Below are 22,424 nucleotides of genomic sequence, written 5' to 3'. Positions count from 1 at the left end.
CACCAGACAGAAAGCAAATGCAGTTTATGAAACACCATTGTATAACATTGTGCAGTGCTTTTCAGCCACATTTGCCACAATTTTCATGTGCAATGTATAGTTTAAATTGTGAAATGCCACAGACTGTAAAACTTGTACACTGAAAAAAAGAACACTGCCTGTTATTAAGAGTAATATATATTTCTTTTACCTGAGAGTCCAAGAACTATCATCTGGAGAAATAAGCAAAGGTATCAACCTCTTAAATTCTAGACTGCGAGTTTTGCATGTTTGAAGAAACAGCATCAGGCCAGTCTTGCTTCTTAAAATCCTCAACTGGATAATTATAATAAATACCATGTTTCAGGACACTCTCAATCCATTTTAGACCTTACAGAATGTTAATATGTTGTCCTGAGCTCTCAGACTTTTGTTTTTTCACTCTCGTCTCACCTCAGTAGGTGGTGGTCATCTATGTCACTGTATAACAGAAAATATATTGTAGATGTGTAAGGAATGCTGTCTTCTAATTCTTAGCTTCAGAAATGACATATCATTGTCAGACAGCTCAGGCAGTACAGATTTATCGTCTTTTCTTTATTATCCAGTTCACTAGTTTTGGAATAACTTCCAGAGTTAAATGCTTCGATGTTAAAATATTCTGTTCATTTAATAAAGCCAAGCTATATCAGGATTTGCATGTCCCACTTAATTTGATCATAGTTTCTGGTTTGGGGCATGTATCTTATTTTGTTCTTTGAAATGTAAAGCTATTCCTATTTTTGTGAAGTTTGCCCATAACTGCTTGATCAACTTTTGTTTAAGGGCTACTTCATGCTTTAACATGGAAGTTTCACTGAAATGTTAGGCATAAGGTAACTATTCCAATTGGTAAACTATATATCTGATTTACAATGTATATATTTATAAAATTTCTGGATTACTCATGCATGGCATTTTGGAATGGGGGAGCAAATAAACCGCCAGATTTGTTTCTGATGTCCCAGTCAAAAAGGTCTAAGAACATGCTTGTAAATCTGGTACACTTTTTTTTTTTTAATTTGGGGGGACTAAATACAGATCAGACAATTCCGTTAAAACTGTACTTGCATTTCTACTTGTTGCTGAGGGAATTTCACATTCCTTTCAAATTGCAAATAAAATGGACTGACAAAAATCTAAATGTTTGTCTTGCTAATGTTTTTGTGGTAGCTTTCCTTGAATTGCCCTTCTGATAGCTGTATGCTGCTTTTGCTTAGTTTCTGATCATTAAATTGTGATGATCTAAAATGAGTCAGCTGTATGCTTGCAGAAAAGTCTATTTTAGCTGGCACAAATTCTTCGGTAATATTCAAAATAGACTTTTTTTCCTAATGCATTATAAGATTTTACTTACACAACAGAAAACACTATGTATGATGAAACTTAGTATGTTCCAGCTGTATAGAAATATTTTCTGCTGTCTACTTTTACAGGTCCGGTTTGTGAAGAATGTGACTTCCTGGAAGGAAATGAAACCAGGGTTTTACCACGGACATATATCTTATTTGGACTTTGCAAAGTATGTTACCCTTGGATTTATCTGTTGAGTAGAGTAGTGGTTTTAAGTTGCTTGGATCCAGCTGGGCTATTAGTGCCCTCTAGTGATGCAGGGCTGACAGCTGCGGTTTCGAAAAATTCACACGCTGAAATTCGTATGATGAGCAATATTTGGTTTTGATTTTTCACAGTTTTCTCTTGTCTTTTGCATGATAAAATGTAGCTGAGTCTCCTTTCAAAACTGTTTATATGCCAGCTTTATTCCTTGTCTGAATTACAAGCTCGTTTTACTGAAAATCCTGGCTTTTCTCTGGAACTCTGGCAGATCTGCCTAAGGGTTGGCTTCCCATTCTGGGAATTTTAAGATACCTGTTCTCAAATATATTTCACATAGCAGCTAATACTACCTGGCTCTTAAGTTCTGTAGTTCTTCTATATTAGAGTGTCCTTTTACACTTTATCAAAATAGTAAAAGTTATACTTTAAAGCAGTTTTCTTGCCTATATTAATTTGACTTGCTGTAAAAAGCATTGAAGTAATTGTTGTGGAGTTAAATTCTGTGATTTCTAAAAGCAATTTAAAAGAAAATGAGGTAAAAACCCTCCTAGTGTCTTCAAAGGTTCAGGATTTTATCTGTAGTCCTTGTCTTATTTTTGCTTGTGGATCTAAAGCAATGGTCCTCCGTAGCTCAGTCTTGTGAAAACTCCCCTCGAACTGGCAAGCCAGTTTTGCTTAAGATGCTTAGTAGGCAGTGCTTCATCTTGCACTTGCAGCGTGCGGAAAGTGGTTTAAAATTGGAAGTGGAATTTTCAGATCTCTGCATATTCAACTGCACAAACAATAGTAACCACTACTTTTACCTCTTGGTGGTGGTCAATCCGTAGTAATGTTATATTTCTCTGTATGAAAACATTTATTTAATGAAATGAGGTTTTTGTATGCAAGAACTTGTTTTGTTTAGTCATTTGTTTTAATTATTCATTATGTACACTGATTTCAGCTTTCTATTACAAAGAATGAGAAGGGAAAGAGAGAGCGTCATAGATTCCCAGGACAGTATATTACATAATAGAAAATGCTATAAAGCTACAGTAGTGGCTGGAAATTACCAATGGCACAAATTAAAAGTTTGAAGTTTACAAAAAGTAACAGGCAAGAAGTCTTAATTGCAAATCAATCATTAAAATAAAATTTTCAAATTTCATTAACTTCCTTTCTGCATTTTTAACATTTAAATCCTGCAACATTAATAAACTAAAACTGGATAACAGCTTTCTGGAACAGCAAAGGTGAATATTATTTTATACATTAGTCACTTCATAAAGCTGAAAACATTTTCAGATACCAGAACTTTTTTAAACTAAAATAATTACTTTACATCTTCAAAGCAATTTCACAGATTTCTTTCATCTGCATCTTCCCTCCAGGACTGTTATTCTTGTGTTTGTTGTTTGTTATCCTTTCACCTATATGATTTATTTTTTTCCCAGAACAGCTTGCTTTTTCATACTTTGGGTTTTCATTTTTAAAATAATATCTTGAATACTATGGTTGCGCTTAGCAAGGCCCACACTTTTAAGGCTGTGAGGTGTGTTCTCATAGCGAACATTTTTGTAGTTGAGAAATGTAAGATCTTTCAGAAGTCTATGCCTGTTTATACGCAGACATCAGACTTAGGTCCAGGGTCAAATATTAAAAGTATCTCTTAAATTATGCTGAAGCTTAAAGTACTGGTTTCAATGGATGACTTACAGTATTGAGGACAGGTTATCATAACCCATCCATATAGAAATTACAGTGATAAGAGTTTATTTTTTCCCCCTTTTTTTAAACTTCTGATTCACCCTTATTTTCTCTGGTAAATGGTTGGGAAAAAAGTTCTTTGACAACACAGCTGCCAAATCATTATCATTATCAATAAAGTTACAGTGGTAAGTGGCTTGTGTTACCGTAACTGAAGCTAGTTTGACAAGGTCATGTGCAAATCCGTATGAATGTATAACCCAGCACAAATATTCCAAGGGCCTTGACTCCTTTATTTATCCCAGAGATACATATCATTAGTTGAGGCTGCTGCTGTATCAGGATGGTTTGTTATAGCCTTCTACAGCACTTGCAGTAGAGTGTGTAGAAGGAGACACATGTGCATGTCTTGGGCACTTGAGTGGACCTGAAAGAAGGTGCAGTTCAAAGTCTGGAATTTGCATCAAAATGATTGAAATATTCACAGGCTCCTTTTTTGCAGACGCTGCGGGGTAAGAGCATGCAGAGGGATGTCAGCAATACTGCCTTTAACTGCTACGCTCTGATTCATTGGTACTCTGCTGGCAACATCTGAAGAAGCAATTGCTTTTTCTGTAGCCTTTAGCAATTTCTGTATCTGTAGTGCTAGTCTTTTGCCAAAGTAATGCTTTTTAATTGTTTTTTTTCTAACCTTTTTCTGCTGTTTATTCTATGTTTCTGTTTTTTTGCTTTTCAACATGAGATTCCTCACATGAGCAGTACCTGGTATTATAATTTACAGAGTACCGCTTTAACAACAACAGTACTGCACCTTAAAACTATGAGCACACTCTTGGTTTTTGGCCAAGCTGGGAGGCTTGGACAGCCCTCTGTCAATGCAGAACACTTTCCCAGTTTGCATGGGAACGGAAGATAATTTTTTTTTCCAGCTCCCAGCTTTGCTTCAGGGCACTTGACATACTTGCAATTTCTATTGTGATATAACTTCTTTAATGTTTGGATACCAAATTTATTTGCCATAGTAATGTCTCAAATGGAAAAGAAAATAAAACTGAGAAATGCATCTTAAAAGCTGTCTTGATTGTAGATCATGGAAAGGTAGTGTTTGTTCAAAACAGTTTTGGTGGTTTAAATCTTCCTTGTGTTTTTCCTTATTTCATCACGCATCCTGTTTGTACCACAGTAAATCAAAATTTGCTTATGGTAAATGTCTAAGGAAAAATATTATATCTTTGGATAGAAAAGTTAATATGGTTACAGATACTATCTTAGGGTTATATTTAATAAGCATAGCCATATGGATTTAACCCAGGTAATAGATGGCTCTGAGCTCTGTCTTCCTTCTGTTAGAGTTCATGTCTCTGGCAACTGATGATCTGCCAGGAAAACCACTTGCAGCATCGCATAGCACAGTTCAGGAGGGCAGGAGCTCAATCTGAAACGTCCTTGTACTTTACACATGTGACTGCTAGGTTAATAAGGCATTTCTAGAAGCAGAATGGTTGTATAAACATATTTAGTATTTGTTGTGTGAGAATGTTTCAGGTTTGTTTGTTTCTCTAATAAAAAACCCTAAAAATTCACAGTCCTAGGAGAAGTGAAATTGAACTGACTTTCACATCCATGTAACGCGCTGGATATGGGGATGAGAGGATCATTAAACTTCCTCTCACCATCATCTTCCCTGTATAGAGATTTCAGTTGTATCGATAGAGACAGGCTTTTAAGTATTAGATGAGAAGCTTTGATTTGGCCTTCTAAAGACATTTTTTTCCTTTTTTACTTTAGATTTGGTGTTAAAAAGAAACCAATTTACATAAATGTCATAAGAGATCCTATAGAACGACTAGTTTCTTATTATTACTTTCTGCGCTTTGGAGATGATTACAGACCAGGGCTGCGGAGGCGAAAACAAGGGGATAAAAAGGTAAAGTACGCTTTATTATATATGTTGTTCTTACTGAAGTTAACGTGAAAACAGTTTTTTAAAATGCTTTGATAAAAGCTAAGTAGTTCTTGTATCAGCCTCTGGGTGATGGTGATGGCTTTGGAAGTTACATTCTCCCCTTCATGTCCATACTCGACCAGAATATAACATTAAATATGGTCTTTGTAACATTATAAATTCACTTTATGTTGCAATTTTCTAAAAAAAAAATATAAATGTAATTAAAAAATGTTTTCAGGTGTCCAGAGTTGAAGTATCAAGTTAAGCTTATCCTTCTGTGTAAGAAGTATACATCTCTTCTTGTTGAAAACTGAGACATTTTTCACCAAGAGCTGTAGAAATGATGCTTTTGCTGTGATTTTATATATTTATATTTATATATATATATATATAATTAGCAACCCTTTTTTAAATGTAGCTACTTCAATGGAATTGTGTTAAAAGTCTGCTTGAAAACTGTGGAGTATGAACCATACATTCCTATACTTCCTCCATCTTAGGTGGCTATAGGAGTAGTTCAAACCTTGATTACTAATAGAGTTTCAGAATGGCAGCATCATTTAGTCTCCATAATGAATTTATTCCAGAAAGAATTTACACATCCACTGTCAGGGTTTACAGTAAGATATTTGTTGCAGCAAGTTGCTTTGGACTTTTCTTAAATCAGAAGGAAAAGTAAGGTATTAAGTATATGAAGATAGCTTATAAAACTATAGTTAGAACAGTGTGGAAGCTTTTATAAAATGTAAAGGGATTTTGTACTTCAGAGGCAAACGTTTTAAAATGTCAGTGGCAATATTCTCTTAAACTGCTGAAATTTTTCTGTGATGTTGACAATTCAGTGTAGCACTGTGTGAATGCCAAGAGATACTGAAAAAAACACTAAGCAAAAATCACACTGAATACAGCTTACTCTATGAACACCATAAAAACTAATAAATGTGAATAATCATTTTGTGTGCGCCCCCCCCCCCCATCCAAACAGCATCCCCCTTTTCTTCCCAGTCGGTAACTGCTCCTCTGTTCTTTAGGTTTTGGCGCCATCTTCAGCTACTGCATTTCAGTTTGTCCCAATATCCTACAGCGTAGGTAGAGGAAAGCTTCAAACAGAACAAATTGAAATTAAGCTTAAAAACATGTATCTTCATAGGACTGGCTACAGAGACGCTTTGGTGATATGGTATCATAAAGGCATTTTTAAAAAGAGAGAGAGGATCTCATCTTCTGTAACCTACTCTGTTCCTCTTCACGAGGAGCACGATTTGGCCAGTGGAATTCCTTCCTGGTGGAGATCAATAAGTTGGAAAGCTGAGCATGCTACCAAGTCCAAGCTGTTTATAAGACTTTATATTTATTAAAAATAATGAAATTTAACAGTGCTGGTTTAGTTTTGAATTATATTCCGAACAGCCTTATTAGGTAGTCACTGGGAAGCATTAGGCCAAAATCCCTAATTCTACTGCTTGGTAGGCTGCGCTGTAAGTTCTGTCTGGTGGAAGAAGTTGAAATGTATTCCTATGGATGATATTTGTAATGCATTGCAAATCATGTTATGTTTTCCTACTAAAGATGTTTTTTTTTTTTCATTTTGTCACTATCATACTACTTTGTTTAGGTCTGAGACTTAGTTGTTGCCTTACAGATTTAACTTGTCCTGTAAGCATCTCTAGTTCATTAGAAGTGAAATTGATTGGCTATGCCAAGTTTTAGGGTTTCTTTCATTTTCATCAGGTAACACTATTTTTCCATGCTGTTTCTAAGAAAACTGTACATACATAAACGGTGTCAGTTTTATATATATTAGATATAAAATTCAGTAAGCTCAAAAGTGGATTGACCTGTGTTACAGTAGATTTCACTAAGAACTTTTCACATGAAAAATAGGAAAGTAAAAAATGCAATCTTCCTAATGAAGTCAATTTTTCCTTTATTAAGCAGAAAGGAATCTCAGCATACTTTACACTCTTGCCCCTCCCAGTCCCTACTACAGCATATATATGGAAGAGTTCTTCATTCATTTTCTTTCTATATCCCTGTGCTTCCAAAGTTACAGATAGTTTGGCTCCAAGAACAGAATCTGTAAAGACAAGTGTTTCTTATAATAAAATCTCTGGATGGAATAGTCAAGGTAAGTACATAAGAAGAAGTGGGGAAGGAAGCCTGTCCTGTTTCATCTTAGAAAATTACTTGCTTGCTTTTGCATATTAACTATAAAATAACCTGCAGGTATAAGCAAAACAAAAGTCTTTCTTTTGACAGATGCCAGTTCACATTTAGTATATACATTCGTAAGTTAGGAGGTGCATTTAAACAGTTTAGATTTTGGGTAATATTGATGTTATAAAGTACTCATGATAGATCAGTGCAAGATTTCTCTAGAGAACTGTGCTAGAGAAAGCATACAATTGTTGTCCTGGTTAAGCTGCATTTTTATCTGTGATATGCGACATGTACAAGCTATTCTAAACTCAAAAGTGCAAGGCACTGCAGGTTAATCACTGCTTTGGCCTGGTATCACTAAGTTTTTCAGGTTGACTCAGGAACTTCACCTCACAGCTGTTTTGAACAGGAACTTGTACTTACACAGGAGAAACAGTCTAAAAAGTTGTCTATGTGATCACTTATTTGTTATTAAATACTTTTTAAAAAAAATCTATCCTAGCTGCATGGCTTATATCTTGATTAGAAATATAAATACTTACTTTATGGTGACTGGGTAAAATATTTACAATTTCTTTCCTATGCTAATGGAATTCTTAATGTAACTGTGTTACTACAGTTGAAAATCTGTATTGCTACAGCTGTTTATCCACGTAAAGTGATGTTGTATGGAATATTCTGTTATGCAATGAACAATTAGCTTTTACTTCTTCTGATTGCCAAAAACATATTAGCCTTGGAAATGGCAGTTACTTGTCATAATATTTAAAATGTAATAGAACATTGTTTAATCTAAAACATATTCTATGGTATAAAGATCCAGCTGTTCCAGTATCACACAAATCCGGATGGCATTTGTTGCTGGTTTTTCAGTGACTTATTCTGTAAGGGAAAATTAATGATACCAACACTTATTGACTGTTCCTGCTTGTTTTGGCATATAGCCTTTATCAGGGTTATATCAAAGGTATATCAAATGTATCAGGTAAAATCAAATTGTTATTAGTTCTAACCATAAAAGACTGTCCAAGTACTATTTTAATTCAAATGAATAGGTCCTCCTAATAACTCCGTGAAAGCAAGGCTTGAAAAAAATATATTTTTTTCTTTCGTATCATATCTTGTGGTTTTCTGTCCCCAAGACATTTAGCAGCTAACACGATTGAGATGTTTGATACATATACTCGATTTTAAAGCTCAGCTCTACTTTGTCTTTGTTCCAGACCTTTGATGAATGTGTGGCAGCTGGAGGTTCAGACTGCGCTCCAGAGAAACTTTGGCTTCAAATTCCGTTCTTCTGTGGCCACAGCTCCGAATGCTGGTAGGGAGATAAATGTAGCTGAAGTTGTTAGTCAAGTATATCAGCACTGAAATCTTAACTTAACAAATTTGAATGTATAGCACAGCTGGGTAAATTGATAGGGACTGGACACAGTGAAGCAGCAGTTACTTTAGTAATGCGTTTTCTTTTGAAGATGCATTTTAGTGAAACAGTCTTGCAATTCTTTAAGTAAGCAATACGTTAGCATACTGTATCAGCAGTGCTATCAGGGAAAACAGATGGTTTTAATTTAAAAAATAATTTTTTGTAGATTTGGAGTCTTGAAATTTTTTTCTTATGTCAGGCTACAGTATCTGTCTTTCTGAATGGAGATACTTTGTTCAAGCTCCTAGAGTTTCTGGGGAAAATAAAATAATTGAGATCAAGATAAATTTGTCCTCTTAAACCTTTACCAGACATCTAGTAGTCGATGCTACTTAGTAGAAATGAAAACAAAAGCAAATAGTGTCCATCTGTCAATGCAGCATGTTTTATAACAATGGCACAGACTTTTAAAAACTCTTTAGCAAACTAAAAGAAAAAAGGACATAAATGATTTGAAGGATTCTGAGTGAAGTCAAGGGCAATTATTTGTCAAAGGTGCTGTTCATCCAAACAGAAGGAAAGTAAATGGCCACTTGGGAGCTCCTCTTCCAGTGCCTGTTGGTCAGACCTATCTACACCTGGGCCGGGTGGAGAAATAGAGAAACAACGAACTATGAATCTGTTTTTTCACCCTGTCTAGAGCTATAAAAAAGGGAAAAAAAAAATTGGTTTAATTTCGGTCTGTTGTTTAGTAGGGAAATCATCCCCTTAAGTGCAATGACTTTCTAGTTCAGAGTTAGGCTTGTAGAATGCAAAAGGGAAGGTGTGTTCTTACCAGAACCATTTCTGGTATCTAATGTGAAAGTGGAGACTGAGTACTGACATTGAGAAAATGTAAATCTTCCAATAATTGCATTAATAGAGACAGTAACCATATACACACATAGGTGGTTTTGTGGATGAGGTACTAGTCAAAATTTTAGGTAGGAACACAAATGAGAGAAACTAATGGTTATAACTTCAAATGAGTCTTGCCTTGTGTATACAAAAGTCCTGTTATGAAGTAATCTCCATCTAGGGACCAAGGATTGTTGGCTGACATCAGAACTTGCTGTAATTGTTCTGTCATTTTAGGAATGTGGGAAGCAGATGGGCTTTGGAACAAGCCAAATACAATCTGATTAATGAATACTTCCTAGTGGGAGTTACTGAAGAGCTTGAAGACTTTATCATGTTATTGGAGGCAGCTTTGCCCCGGTTCTTCAGGGGTGCCACAGAACTGTACCGGACAGGTATTTAAATGGTTGATTTCCATGGATTCCATGGGTTTTTAATCCTCTTATCACTTTTTCTAATGTGAATTCTTTAGACCTAGATGAATAGTTTTGAGTCCCTGCCAGGACTGCCTCTCAGTTGGCTGATGTTCCTGCAGAAGAGACAAGCTCTTTACAAATTTTTGAGGGCAGCCCAAGTATCTTCCTGCCTTACGCAAATTGTAAATTTAAGGCTTGGGGTAAAGGCAGTGGTGTAGGTCTACTACACTTAAAAAATTGTGACAGATGTTTATCAGAATATTTCTGAAAGGTCTTGCAGGGGCCTCACTTTTGTAAAACGGCTGCTAGCAGCAGATTTCCATTTCCTCAGAAACCCTGCTGAATTTAACTGTGCTTGATGCAACCTGGCTGGCTGTGCAAAAAGGCCCTGGGATACAAAGGCCCAAGTATGTGCTTCTCTTCCTGGGGTCGTAGTAAGACACTTGTTATACAGCTAGTAGCTCAGTTTCTAGGAGCTGGCCATGCAATTTATGATGACGAAAAGGTCCATCTTGGCAGGACTTCTGTCTGCAAACAGAAGGAGAAAAGGGTCTGATGTATAGGGCCTAGATGTGGGCTATAAACAGGTTTATTACAAAGCAACAGATAGCACTTCCTAGGGAAAATGCTGTCATCATTTTGGTCATCTTTGTCTTATGAAAGAAGTCTCTTGCTCTGCAGTTTCAGAATTCTTAACATTTGATACCAGATTAACATCTAAATAATTAATTTTGAAAGACCAATCTTGCTCCAAGTACATTATGTGGACTAATCTTGTTCCTTAAATGAAGTGTTCATTCCCTGGGTTTATTAGAGTAAGGAGGAAGAACTGAAAGAACTGATGCAAAATTCATTAACATTTAGTGAGAGAGACTGCAATTTTCCAACCCTGTATGTTATGTTAATAAATTCTGGATTAAATTCTGTCACTTCTAATGCAGTTCATCAACATGCTGAGAGTATAAAACTCTGTAAATGAAAGGACTGTAAACACTTTTTAATCACGTGAGCTTTAAAGTGAAGTTATTGCTTTCATTTTGCATTTAGGAAAGAAGTCTCATCTTAGGAAAACAACTGAGAAAAAACTTCCCACAAAAGAAACTATTGCCAAGTTACAACAGTCTGAAATCTGGAAAATGGAGAATGAGTTCTATGAATTTGCACTGGAGCAGTTTCAGTTTGTCAGAGCACATGCAGTTCGGGAAAAAGATGGAGAATTGTATATTCTGGCTCAAAACTTTTTCTATGAAAAGATTTACCCTAAATCAAACTAAGAACACTATACTGTTAGATTTATGGACCTAAATCTTTGGTCACATCGTCATCTTAGTCCTCAGCCATGGAAACTAGATTGCTCGTAAACCTTCAAGACGTTTCTTTATAGATCTGAAAAAAGTGGGCTGTGGATCACCTCCAGGGCATTGGATACTGGCTAACTATGTTGGTAATCCAAAAGCAAAGGCTTAATTTCTTTTATCTAACTAATACTTTCAGTGGGAGTTAATATCCTTTACCTGAAGAAACCTACACTTTAATTCGGAAAAATTAATACACAGCAGTTCTAGTTGAAAATGTAAACAAACACAAAATGCTTCTGTTGATGCTCTTTTTAATTTTCAGAGCAATACATTTTCATTTATACTTCTGTGAAGAGGAAATCATTTTTCCCAGCTTTCAACATGGAAATTTTGGTTGTATACAATATGAGTAGTGTTAATAACTGGTTGACATCTGTGCTTTGTTTTTGTGAATCATGTCACATAATATTAATTGGGATGGTTAATCATGTTCTGCTCAGAAATGCTGCTGCTGCTGGAATTGCCCATATTTATATATGTGGTTTTATTAAAAAAATACAACTAATCATTAGTGTTAAAACATCATTTCCACATTAATATTGTAAAAAGTTAAAGAATCAGAGCAGTGGGGTTCTTGTTTTGTTTTTTATCCCCACCACCACTGACTGAGGTTGGGAAAACTATGAAGAAGGTTGGTATTTGTCTGCGGTTCTAGTTGATCCTTACACAGTGGTATAAAAATCGTAAATTTCAGTATTGAGTTTCTCCATGGATTCTTTGTAATAATTGTAAACAGAGGTATTGGTGAATCCATATTATGACTCCATTAGTGAGCTGTGGTATGGTTAGGGTTTTCCTACTACTTCGATACTTTTATCTGTAGAATATTTTTACTAAGGTGCTTTATAACGTGTTTTAAAGCATTGCATTTACAAAAGGAATAAAATGCTGTAAATACTGCTTATTTTATGTATTTGGACCAAAAGGTTTAAAGTAACTAGTTTAAAGTGGGTTTTTTTGCACAAGTTCTGTTATGTGTGAAGTGAAAAACATCACATCTACTTCCTGGTTGAGTTAACTGTTGGACATTGCTGAAATGCACTTCAGTGACCTCTCAGACTTCAATACCAGAAAGTTGTCCAGGGATTCTCTTTACAGAAATGTAGTCTTCATCCTTTTATTATGGTAAGAGGACAAGAAGAAAAATGTCATGTGTAGTCTGGTTAAGAAAGATGCAGTGACCTTGATTGACATAGTTGTATTTATGTAACTGCCTTATGTGACTATTGTAAATTTGTGGGTTGCCGTTATTAACAATGTGAAACACCTGGTAGATGAAGTAAATTGCAATTTGAGAGCAGATGTTTGGGGCCACTGCATTATAGCAAATGGCAGTGGAGAACTACAGGAATTTGTTTCCTATTGAATTTTCTTTAAGATCTGAGTATTTACACATCTTACACCTGCCTTTTCTTAAAGTGCTTTTCACAAGGTTTGATGGGGGAAGGCACTGAGGAGACAAAGTAAGGAATGGTGGTAAAAGTTTAAATTCCTAAGGGATGATGCTGAAGGCTTAGTTTAAAATTACCAAGTGGAGTTTCTTTAACCAGCTTGTTCTTGTAATGAAAACAAAGGAAATGGAAAATGGTCTGTGAACTGGATGTCTGCAGCCAAAAGCAACAGCTCAATTACAGAGAGGATAATGAGAGTCTATCAAGTACATCTTGTAGTTTTTTTGTTTTCTTAGATTTTTCCCTTTGAATTTTAAAAATAGATCTCTCTTTGTTCTTCCCAAATAACCAGGGAAGTTCCTTCTGATAGCTTACCATTTATATAGCATGAACCATGCATAAGAGTTCCTGTTCTAGTTCTCGTCTATTGATGTCATTAATAATGCCAACATGTTTGGGAATAGGATGTGTTAGTTCACACATGAAAACATGTTTCCTAGCTAAAGAAAGGAACAGAGGAGTCATACACAAGAAGTAGCTAACAGAGATCTAAAGATTTCCATAACAAAGCAGTAACTTTTTTGAAATAAAATGAATATTTATAGTCCCAGGAAAGATTATCCACTCAGTGATAGTTTTATGCTGGATTTTATTTTGACTGTGTTGTTTTCCCTCAGAATAATTTGGATCAGTTTACCTCCTTGAATCTCCTTCAAAATTTTCAGAAGAGAAGCTCTAAGAGAGCAGAAGAGTTTACTAAGTGAAAGCATAAAATATTCATCTAAGTAATGAAACAGGTATGTAGGCAAATGCTTCTGTATTGACAAGAAAACAACAGGCAAAACTTCTGATTTCAGTAGGGTCTACAGAAACCTCTTCTATTCTGTAAGCAATTTTAAAAGTTGTGTTTCTTTTTTTCTTTCCAGGATTTAGAATTTCTTAATTAAGAGTCTTCAGTAACAAAAATAATAGAACAATGCAAATTTTTTTACTTTCAGAAGAGCAATATATTTTTCATACTTCATATAAGAAAACACATTTTATTTATTCAGATATTGCTTCCTGTTCTTTGCTGTGAACTGACAGCGTTGAGACAAATGAGAATTTTAGGAATATTTTTTAAAAATGCTAGCTACAGTTGGAGAGGTATTCATTCTACACGTACTCTGAAAATGTGACTGTCTGTGGAACACAGAAGGAATCAAGACTGTCTACTTTTATATCTAGTGCAACAGTTAAGTCAACTGTGAACTTTTTAGAATCCTTTGAATTCAGAACTCTCAGACTTGGATTTACGAGAAGACAGTTTAGGAAAACTGATTTTTAATAACCTACTCTGTTCATCTTATGTTTGGAAATGGAAACAATCCAAGTTGTTGGTATTAAAAATACTTTACAGTATATAAACAGAATTTATATTGTGTATTTTCCCTTAATTACTTATAGTGAAAAGCAGCAATATATGGATTTTTGTTGTTGCAGGTTGTGTGATCAGTAAACTTACTATGCAGCCTCCTGAACACGGATCTTTTAACTGAAGTCACTGTAGTCTCTGCACAGGAGTAAGTTTGGCTTTTTGCAGGGCTAAGTTGGTTTGAAAGGTGCTGAAATGCTCGTATATATATATATGATAGTAGGTTTTGTTACACTGTTCTGTACTTTTTGTACAAAATTAATGCCCAGATTTTGCGCAAACCTGTAGCCCTGTTGAAACTCTTGATGTCAGCATAATGGCACTAGGTCCAGCTGTGCTGGTGACTACATGTCCATAACCACAGCATGCCTGGAGCACGTGCGATACACTGGGCAGTGCTGACAGGAGAGCAACAGTGTTTTTAGCTCCTTCCCGTAATAATTCTGCAGCCATGCAACAAGAATTTCACTCTTATTTTGTTAGTGAGTCTGTAAGCAGACACAAGGCTAAGATATGGAATGTCCTACGTGCACGTTGCCACTTGCTCTGGGTTGATTTTCAAGCAGTCTCTGTTAATGGTACGCTGATCAGGGCTTCATTTTCAAACTGGCATGAGAATGTGTAGCTATACAATATGGGAGAGGAAGAACCAGCCCATCCTGGTTGTTTGAAATGCCTTTTCTGGGTACTCAGTTTTTGTGAAGATAGTTTGCTATTTTTACCTTCCAGGAATAAACATTTGCTTATTTATGGTCTCAGAGCAGTTCTATCTTATATCAGGGAAGATTCAGTTATTTTCTGTTACAATTCTGTTAAAAATTTCCATTAAGCTTACCTGGTGTTGCTAAACACGTGTATGACAAAAAGATGTATGGATGACGCTGTCTGAACTGTGCTGCTTAAGCAGTCAGTGGAAAAGCCTGATTCAAGTGCACTGCCAATTTAGCTCTTCAAAGTCTGAGCATATTTTATGACTACTAGAGATTAAACTTAAGGAAACTGTAAGGCTGCTTAGTTGGATGGAAGCTTCCTTTACTGTAAGCCTATGCAACTATGTAACCTTTGCAGCAGTATTTATAGAAAGAGCCCTCTTCCTGAGACTTTTCTGGAACATAATTATAAATGTTCATACACTTGTACTGTCTGATATTTACATCAGCAGCTTTCTGTAGCTTCTGTAAAAAGAGACAGGTTTGTGAGCATTTCTAAAGCAGTACTGAATGTAATTTTGAAAAACATGGATTGTGCTTCATGACTTTTTTTTTTGTTTTAAATACACACAGAGCTAAATAGTGCCTTTTTTCCTCACAATCCATGTTGAAGATGCTCGCTCCCACTCACCCTCCATAAACTGATTTGTTTGTGCAATACTATTCCAACTTGAAACCATTTTGTCACAGCTGTTTGAGAAATAATCTCCGTTTTTCCTTACTATGCTGCCAGCTTTCTGTTGTTGAAGTGTTTCAGTTGATTACCTAATGCAAATGCTATAAAATAAAACACCCAATGGGAAGGGGAAAGAAAAGAAGTTTGGTGTCCTGTCTTAATATTTGCATGTCACATTCACATTAGTTTATTTTTTTTTCCCTAGAAGATACTGTTATGCAGTATTGTGAACTTCATTTGCAGCTATTGTGATTTTGGAGGGGAGGGGTGAGCTGGAGCGTAGCTCGTCTGTAATAATTTCATATAGCTATAACCAAATATATTTATAGGCCTTTAGAATTTGCATTGGGCTTTCTGACCAGAAATGTAATAAATTTGCAGAGGGCATACACTGTGCTGAAAGTGTCAATGAAAAGTTCTGAATATTAAAACTGAGATTTGTAAGAATAGAAAACTGGCATTAAAACAGTTCATTGATACATACGTGCTTTCCTGCCTGAGGGAACAAATGACTGGAGTGATTACTGCGGTACTGGGAGATGCTTAGTTACTGCAGTGGTGAGTGTGGTATAAGAACTGGAGTAGAATAGGAATGTCATTTACATTTTATGCAAGCACTTAAAACAAGAAAATTACAGTGGGCATGGGTATTCCTGACGTGCACCTTAAGCATTGCCCTGTAAACCTGCCTGCCTGCAGGCACTATGGAGCTGGACAGTCATCTGACCCAGCCAAGTTTCTTAACGCAGTAGTTCCTAAATATTTAGTTATCAGCCTTGATGGTTAAGAACCATCATGCAGTTACTTAGCAACTTCCACTTGAGGATTTTGATGCCTTTTAAATCCCCCTTTCAATGGAAGTACACTTGTCCTTACTTTCATCAGTGGAAGCGATAGGTGTAGTTGTGCGCAGGAAACAGTCTCTCTGCTTGTATCAGCCAGGGGGAAGTAGAGGAAAAAATTTCCTATACAAAGGTACAGGACTTCCTAAGGTCACTGTACCTCGTTCTGAAATGATGTAGTAACAAAATGACAGCCAAAACCAGTTACAATACAAAATTTAATAGATATTGTTAATGAACAATATTTATTAAATACAATTTAAATAAAATGCTTTATTTAAAATGACAGTAGCTTCTCCTGCGAAAGACAGAAGAACTGTAATATTACAGATGTGTTAAATACCGGTTGAACAATTTTTTTAACTAATGCTGCCATGTGCACGTGTGATTAATCTCATCAGTTAGAATTCATGGGAGGAGACTGAAAGAAGGGAAAGGGTGGTTTTTTTCAAAGCTACTTATTTTTCAGGTCCTGTATTTTCATTTTATTTATTGTTTGAATCCTTCATTTGATTTCAGTATAATTTCCTTACTTCTTAATAAAATACAAGAAGTTGCTAGTGAATGTCAAAGCAATGTCCAGATGTTTTCTTCAAGCACAAGTCCCCTGCTATGACCTCCCCCTGGCTTCATTACCACATAACGCAGATGTGGTAACTTTCAATAAGAGCTAATTTAAAGGACTAATAATACTCTTTATTAAAAAAAAACTCTACAAAGAACACCTGTGGCCTAAAAATGAAAGCTTTGAGACCTTTCACCTTGTCATAATAACCAACTGCATCCTCATAAAAATGGAAAATACTGTGATAAACATTCTCTGCCCATTTTCTGCATGTTTACAAGGCTGATCCTGAATCCACTCTCAGATTTGCTGCACGCAAACATTAACTTCTCATAATAAATATGGCTGTCACAATAATTGCACGAAGAACAACTACCCGTCTTCCTATTGAAAAAAAAAATATATATGTCTAAGAACAAAATAGATTAAAATGGTGACTCATGGGTATTGTGGTTATAGTTCAAGTATACAGGTATTGCATTCCTCTGATGCTTTAAGAAATGGTTCACTGCCATGCTGCATACATACATGTGTTGTTTCATTCTGTTACTGATATGAACTCATTTGTGTTTTTGAACTAAAAAAGCATTGTATTTCAAACATAAATTCAGTATTAATAAGGAAAAACTCTGTTCTATTTTGAAGGAGAAACATACCTAATTTGGTATGATAATTTAAATGCTCTAACTCAACCAGAACTCTGGGTTTGCTGCAGCAGTTACTGGAAAATATTATGAACTGTCTCTTTACCAAAAAAAGAAGAAGAAAAAAAAGAGTAGAAAATAATGGTCTTCTGGCCCTAAAGACATTATTGTCTTGACAAATATTGATTGCCATTTTTAGCACAGAATAGAATTTGGCATCCTTAGTCTCCTTTATTTAGAATTTAATAACTTTTAAAATGTTGCGTGACTTGGAGAATTGGCAAGGGGAAAAGGAATGCTTAACTGTTAGAGACTTGTGCAGTTACAAGCTGGCTTTGTCAAGACTGCCTCGGTGCAGTGTGTAATGAGTGAATATACAGACAAATGGTGGGTAAAGCCGTCGATACGGTAAGAAAGGGTATTTATGCATCTGTGAAGACAGTATGTAAAGAATGCAGAGGAGAGGGCAAGCAGAAATAAAAACCACTGTATGAGACTGCAATAATTCCTTAAGTTAACATCCGCTGATGGCTATCTTTGGCCTATCTGCTTTGGATCTTCTGTGCCTTCCCTTGACTGACTTAATGAATTCAAATTTGCAGCTGTCAAGGCCAGTGCTGTTGTAAGCAAGGCCTGTACACCGACAAATGAAATGTCTCCTATTTATAACCCCAGACCAAATATCTACTTCCAGCACTTTGCTCCAGTACTACTTACGGCTAAGCTATAGATCTGGAAAAATATGAGGAGGCTCATCTACTCTGTATTTGAGGTCCTTGCTTCTTGAAGATAAAATAGTCAGCAATTGCATGATAGAAATCAAATCCATGAAGAGTGGGAGAAAGCATCTTACGCTTAGATTATGTGGAACAAAAAATGTGTGCTTTTTTTGGTGTCCATTCAGAATGAGTTCACTGGCTCAGGCAGATTCCAGCCAGACATCTGTTAATACTAAAGGCTACTTCAGAGAGATGGTTGGAAAACTGAGGTTTACTTTTAGCAAAAATTGCCATAAATATTGCTTTTCCACAAGACTTTTCAACCAAGGGTTTGGTTTGGGTTGTTTTTTTTTACTTGAGACAAACGGGGAATTCTTCCCTTAAAAACAGAGCAAAACAGGAAAACACTGGTGCCCCCATCGCCCCAGCAAACGTTCTTTGTCAGTGCCCTTCTCTTTTTTTTTTCCCCAAGTGTATGGAAAAATGTGTGAGAGTGTATGACATCTGTTCAGCCTCTCCCTTTTCTCAGCTGGCTCTGTGAGATAGTGTAATAGGTTTCATTCCTTCACAAGCCTTCCAAAGGGCAAGTCTTATCTTGCAGGTATTGTTGTAGGCCATGAGATCACGCTCCAATATGGAGTTTATCAAACTTGGTGTTTACTCAGGATCACCTTTGAGATCCTGGTGGCAATGGAGGTCCCTGTCCTGCATGTCAGTGGTAGTGCTTGCGTATTGTGCTGAATTAGTTTGTGCACGCTAGTGACTCTGTGTACAACAGCTTGGATACGTTTATCCAATGTATCTGACAAGTCACTTCATCTAGCAAGGTTATTTAACTTGTGTGGGTTTTTTGTTTTTAAATCTTTGTGCAGGACAAGTACCTGACAAGATGAGAATCAGGCTGCAATCAGCAGGTTTTATTAACTAAAGCTCTGCAGCCAGCTCATGTGTAACTTTGGTTCCATACCCCCTCTTCCCCAACTCACCCATCCAGGAATGTCCTCTCACATATATATGTGCACATGTGTGTCTACACATAAATTGTCATAGTTCTCATCACTTGATCATACCGAGATAAATGGAGGGTGAATTACAAAGCCAAAAAGATTCAAAGGCAACTTTGGAAGCCAAGTTTGAAAACCTTGTCAGTAGTCAGAGGGAGCAAACATGCTCAGGCAGACACTTGAATGCGCTTTCAGAGCCCAGCTTCTTTGTGTATCTGAAATGGCCTCTCAGCATCTGCTGAGCAGTCCAGTTTGGCCTTCAGTCGAGGTTCAAGTACCTAGGAAGCAAATTTAAAAGAGGTTTCTGCAGTGGAAGATCCTAGTATTAAAGGTTATTGCTCCTTTAACAACAGTGTTTTCCAAGACAGTCATGTACCTTGTGACTGAGAGGAGGGAGAAGCCCTGATGTCATGGTTTATCACAGACTTTGAGAGAATTGTTCAGATTTATTTTGGCATTTTATGTTCTGCTTATGTGCGTTGACTTCAACTCATTCTTTTTCTCATGTTTCTCAATTGCACGAAAAATATGTGTTCAAAATCCAGAAGAATGTGCTTTTCTCTATAGCTGCATTGTGGACTCTCCCCCATGCCAATCTCATTTTGTTATCCAAATTCAAATAATGATTGATAAGCACAAGTCTTACTGTCTAGTTCCAAAGATACTGCAGAAGGAAATGGAGATCTGCGTATCGCAGCCATACAGGATATTCTCAAATTTCTAGGAGTCTGTGATATTCCATAGCTAAAAGCAATGCAAACTAAGTGTTGTGATAACAGTATTGGTCGTTTTTTCAAATGGAGAGCCTGAATTTAGCTATTTATGTTAATATGTAGTTGTTTAATACATTGTCTATGGGTTGTTTTTTTCAGGTTAAGCAAGTATCAGTAACTTTCTAGGAAAGCAGAATATCTAGTTTTGGTGCCAAAGTATTCACATCCATCAACAGTTTGGCACCTGAGTTTGTAATTGTTGACTTTATTCTTTTAAAGCCACCCAGAAAATTGTTTTCTGTTGTTCCTTGTTATGAAAATACATTTCTAACAATTTTTTTAAAAATTGTTTCGTCTTCATATTCTCTTCCGTAATCACATCTGCAAGAAAAATGTGAGTTAGGAACATTAATCATTTGAGAGTCTTGTGTCTAAGTCTTTGAAGACAAAGCGCTGCTTCTGCTGACTGTAGACTTTTTGCCCAGGGTGGTTTCCTCTTTCCATATAAATCAAAAAAAAAACCCCATACTACTGTTCTTCCAAATCAGGTGGGGGCAGGGGGAACCCTCAAGGAATAAATAGCTGTTTTTCATGTGATGCTGCCGCTATAAAAAAAAAAAAAAAAGCGCCAGCAAAAAAAATCTTAGAAGATTTTTGAGAAACAACGTTTAAGCAACATAAATGAAAAGCAAACCCAAATTCCCCACCTGCCCGAGGCTGGGGCAAAACCCCACCCACATAACTTCAAAAACTGAAGGGATTCCACTCTCCGAATGTCCCTTCACATTAGGAGTGTTTCTTAGTGTTCTGTGGATTGGTTTCTAGGCTCCAACTGCCAATACACCAGCTGTCTATAAATGCATCAAATAATAAGATTTATTAGCAACATTTGTTCATGTTTCAAATTCCTGTGAAGAATATGCAGGTGATAGGCAAAAATGGCTGCTGGCTGAACACTTGTCTGGCTGCCTTGAATGGCAGGAGGAAGGTTAGTTGTGGAATATTGGTGTCTGGTTCTAGGAACGATAACTTTCCAGTCTGTCAGATGACATACAGCGTAACTGAGAAGTTTAAGTAACTTCCCCACAGTTACTCATCAGAGACAGATGTTTTAACCGGCACATGTAAAGCAAGTAGACTAGCATAGATGGAGGAGGAGAATTCCTGCATTTTGCTGGCTTCTGTCGTCGTTATCTATCCAACAGAGAAAAGTCTTTCCATCAGGTAAGAGCTTTCTTTTCCTACTTGGGAGCACTATAGGTGCTTGTTCTTTGTAGATAACTTGGTGTAAGAGCTGCGTTAGTATTATTGCACATAAATATTTTTATTGGCACATAAACCAATAGTGCTGCAGATCAAAAGGAAGCCTGTGTTGGTAAGCAGTATTGGCATGTGGCTGCCATAATATCTGATTATTACCAGATAGTATTGAATACAGTCCTCTTACCCTTTGCAATGTTTTCATTAGAAAATCTGGTACCGTTATTCTGTATCAGATGTAAGGCACTGAAACACAGGTGGGGTTTGTCTGTCCTGAGAAACTGCATCTCCTGATCCTTCCTGCCGCCTCCATGCAGGCTCACCCCTTGCCCAGCTGCAGCGTGGGCCCACTGGTGCTTCCGCAGGGATGCCCCGTGCAGGGGAGGGAACGGCCCAGCTGCATTCCCATTTCTGCTGGCAGCGAGAACATTGCTGCCAGCTGTTGGGTACAGCAAGCAGGAACAGTTTTTAGGAACGAGGCCTTGCCTTGGTGGGTCTGCCTGCTGAGGTGCTTTAATATTGATTTGCACTGAGATAACAGCAAGACTGGGGTTTTCATTGCACTCCTAAGCCAGGGGTGCGGTGCCTGCAAATACAGCAGAGATGTTGGTATAGGTGAATTGCTTACAGCTACGAAAGAATGTTGTGGAGGAGCCAGAAATTCAGCTGAGACCTCCTGAGCCCCTGCAAGAGCTCCTCCTATGTCTCTTCGCTAATCTTCCCATATAACTTTCCGCCTTGGCATGACTAATGCTCCTAATTAATGCATGCTATCCTCTAGTATTTTAATAAAAAAAATTATTTATGTCTTAATATGGAATTTAGTTTTTCTACTTGCCTGTCATGTTTCAGACACTAGGAAGGGTCAAAGAACAGGTGTGAGGGTCTGGAGATCGCTGTGTTTGCAGTACTGGCCATGAGTTATGAATCCCTCAAACTTGCTGTTGTTGGCTGAAGCCATATCAGGGTGCAAGATATTGTTCTTTGAGACTCCAAAATCAATTCTAGCCCCTGGATGGGAAATAAAGCAGCACAGAGCAACTTTCTGAAAGTTTAAACTTAACTCTTTTGACTCATTTG

The 22,424-nt window shown here is 36.7% G+C and overlaps 1 protein-coding gene across 2 annotated transcripts in view; it reads left to right on the top strand.

The window, feature by feature from the left end:
* The window catches only part of HS2ST1 (heparan sulfate 2-O-sulfotransferase 1), an 81,425-nt gene extending 65,686 nt beyond the window's left edge, over nucleotides 1–15,739 (top strand). Inside the window, exons 3-8 of one of the 2 annotated variants that reach the window (XR_005830136.1) lie at nucleotides 1,455–1,540; nucleotides 5,050–5,188; nucleotides 8,593–8,690; nucleotides 9,870–10,027; nucleotides 11,096–13,594; nucleotides 14,280–15,739. Coding sequence is in view for 1 of the 2 variants with exons in the window: in XM_040610465.1 (XP_040466399.1) it covers nucleotides 1,455–1,540; nucleotides 5,050–5,188; nucleotides 8,593–8,690; nucleotides 9,870–10,027; nucleotides 11,096–11,322 (708 nt within the window). In the remaining variant the exon portion in view is untranslated. Of the gene's footprint in view, nucleotides 1–1,454; nucleotides 1,541–5,049; nucleotides 5,189–8,592; nucleotides 8,691–9,869; nucleotides 10,028–11,095 lie in introns of both variants that reach the window. The other variant, XM_040610465.1, reaches the window with a different exon arrangement.
* Nucleotides 15,740–22,424: the final 6,685 nt, after the last annotated feature.

This window comes from Falco naumanni, chromosome 11 (genome assembly GCF_017639655.2).
Source record: "Falco naumanni isolate bFalNau1 chromosome 11, bFalNau1.pat, whole genome shotgun sequence".
NCBI lineage: Eukaryota > Metazoa > Chordata > Aves > Falconiformes > Falconidae > Falco > Falco naumanni.
This window is presented reverse-complemented; position numbering and strand designations above follow the sequence as displayed.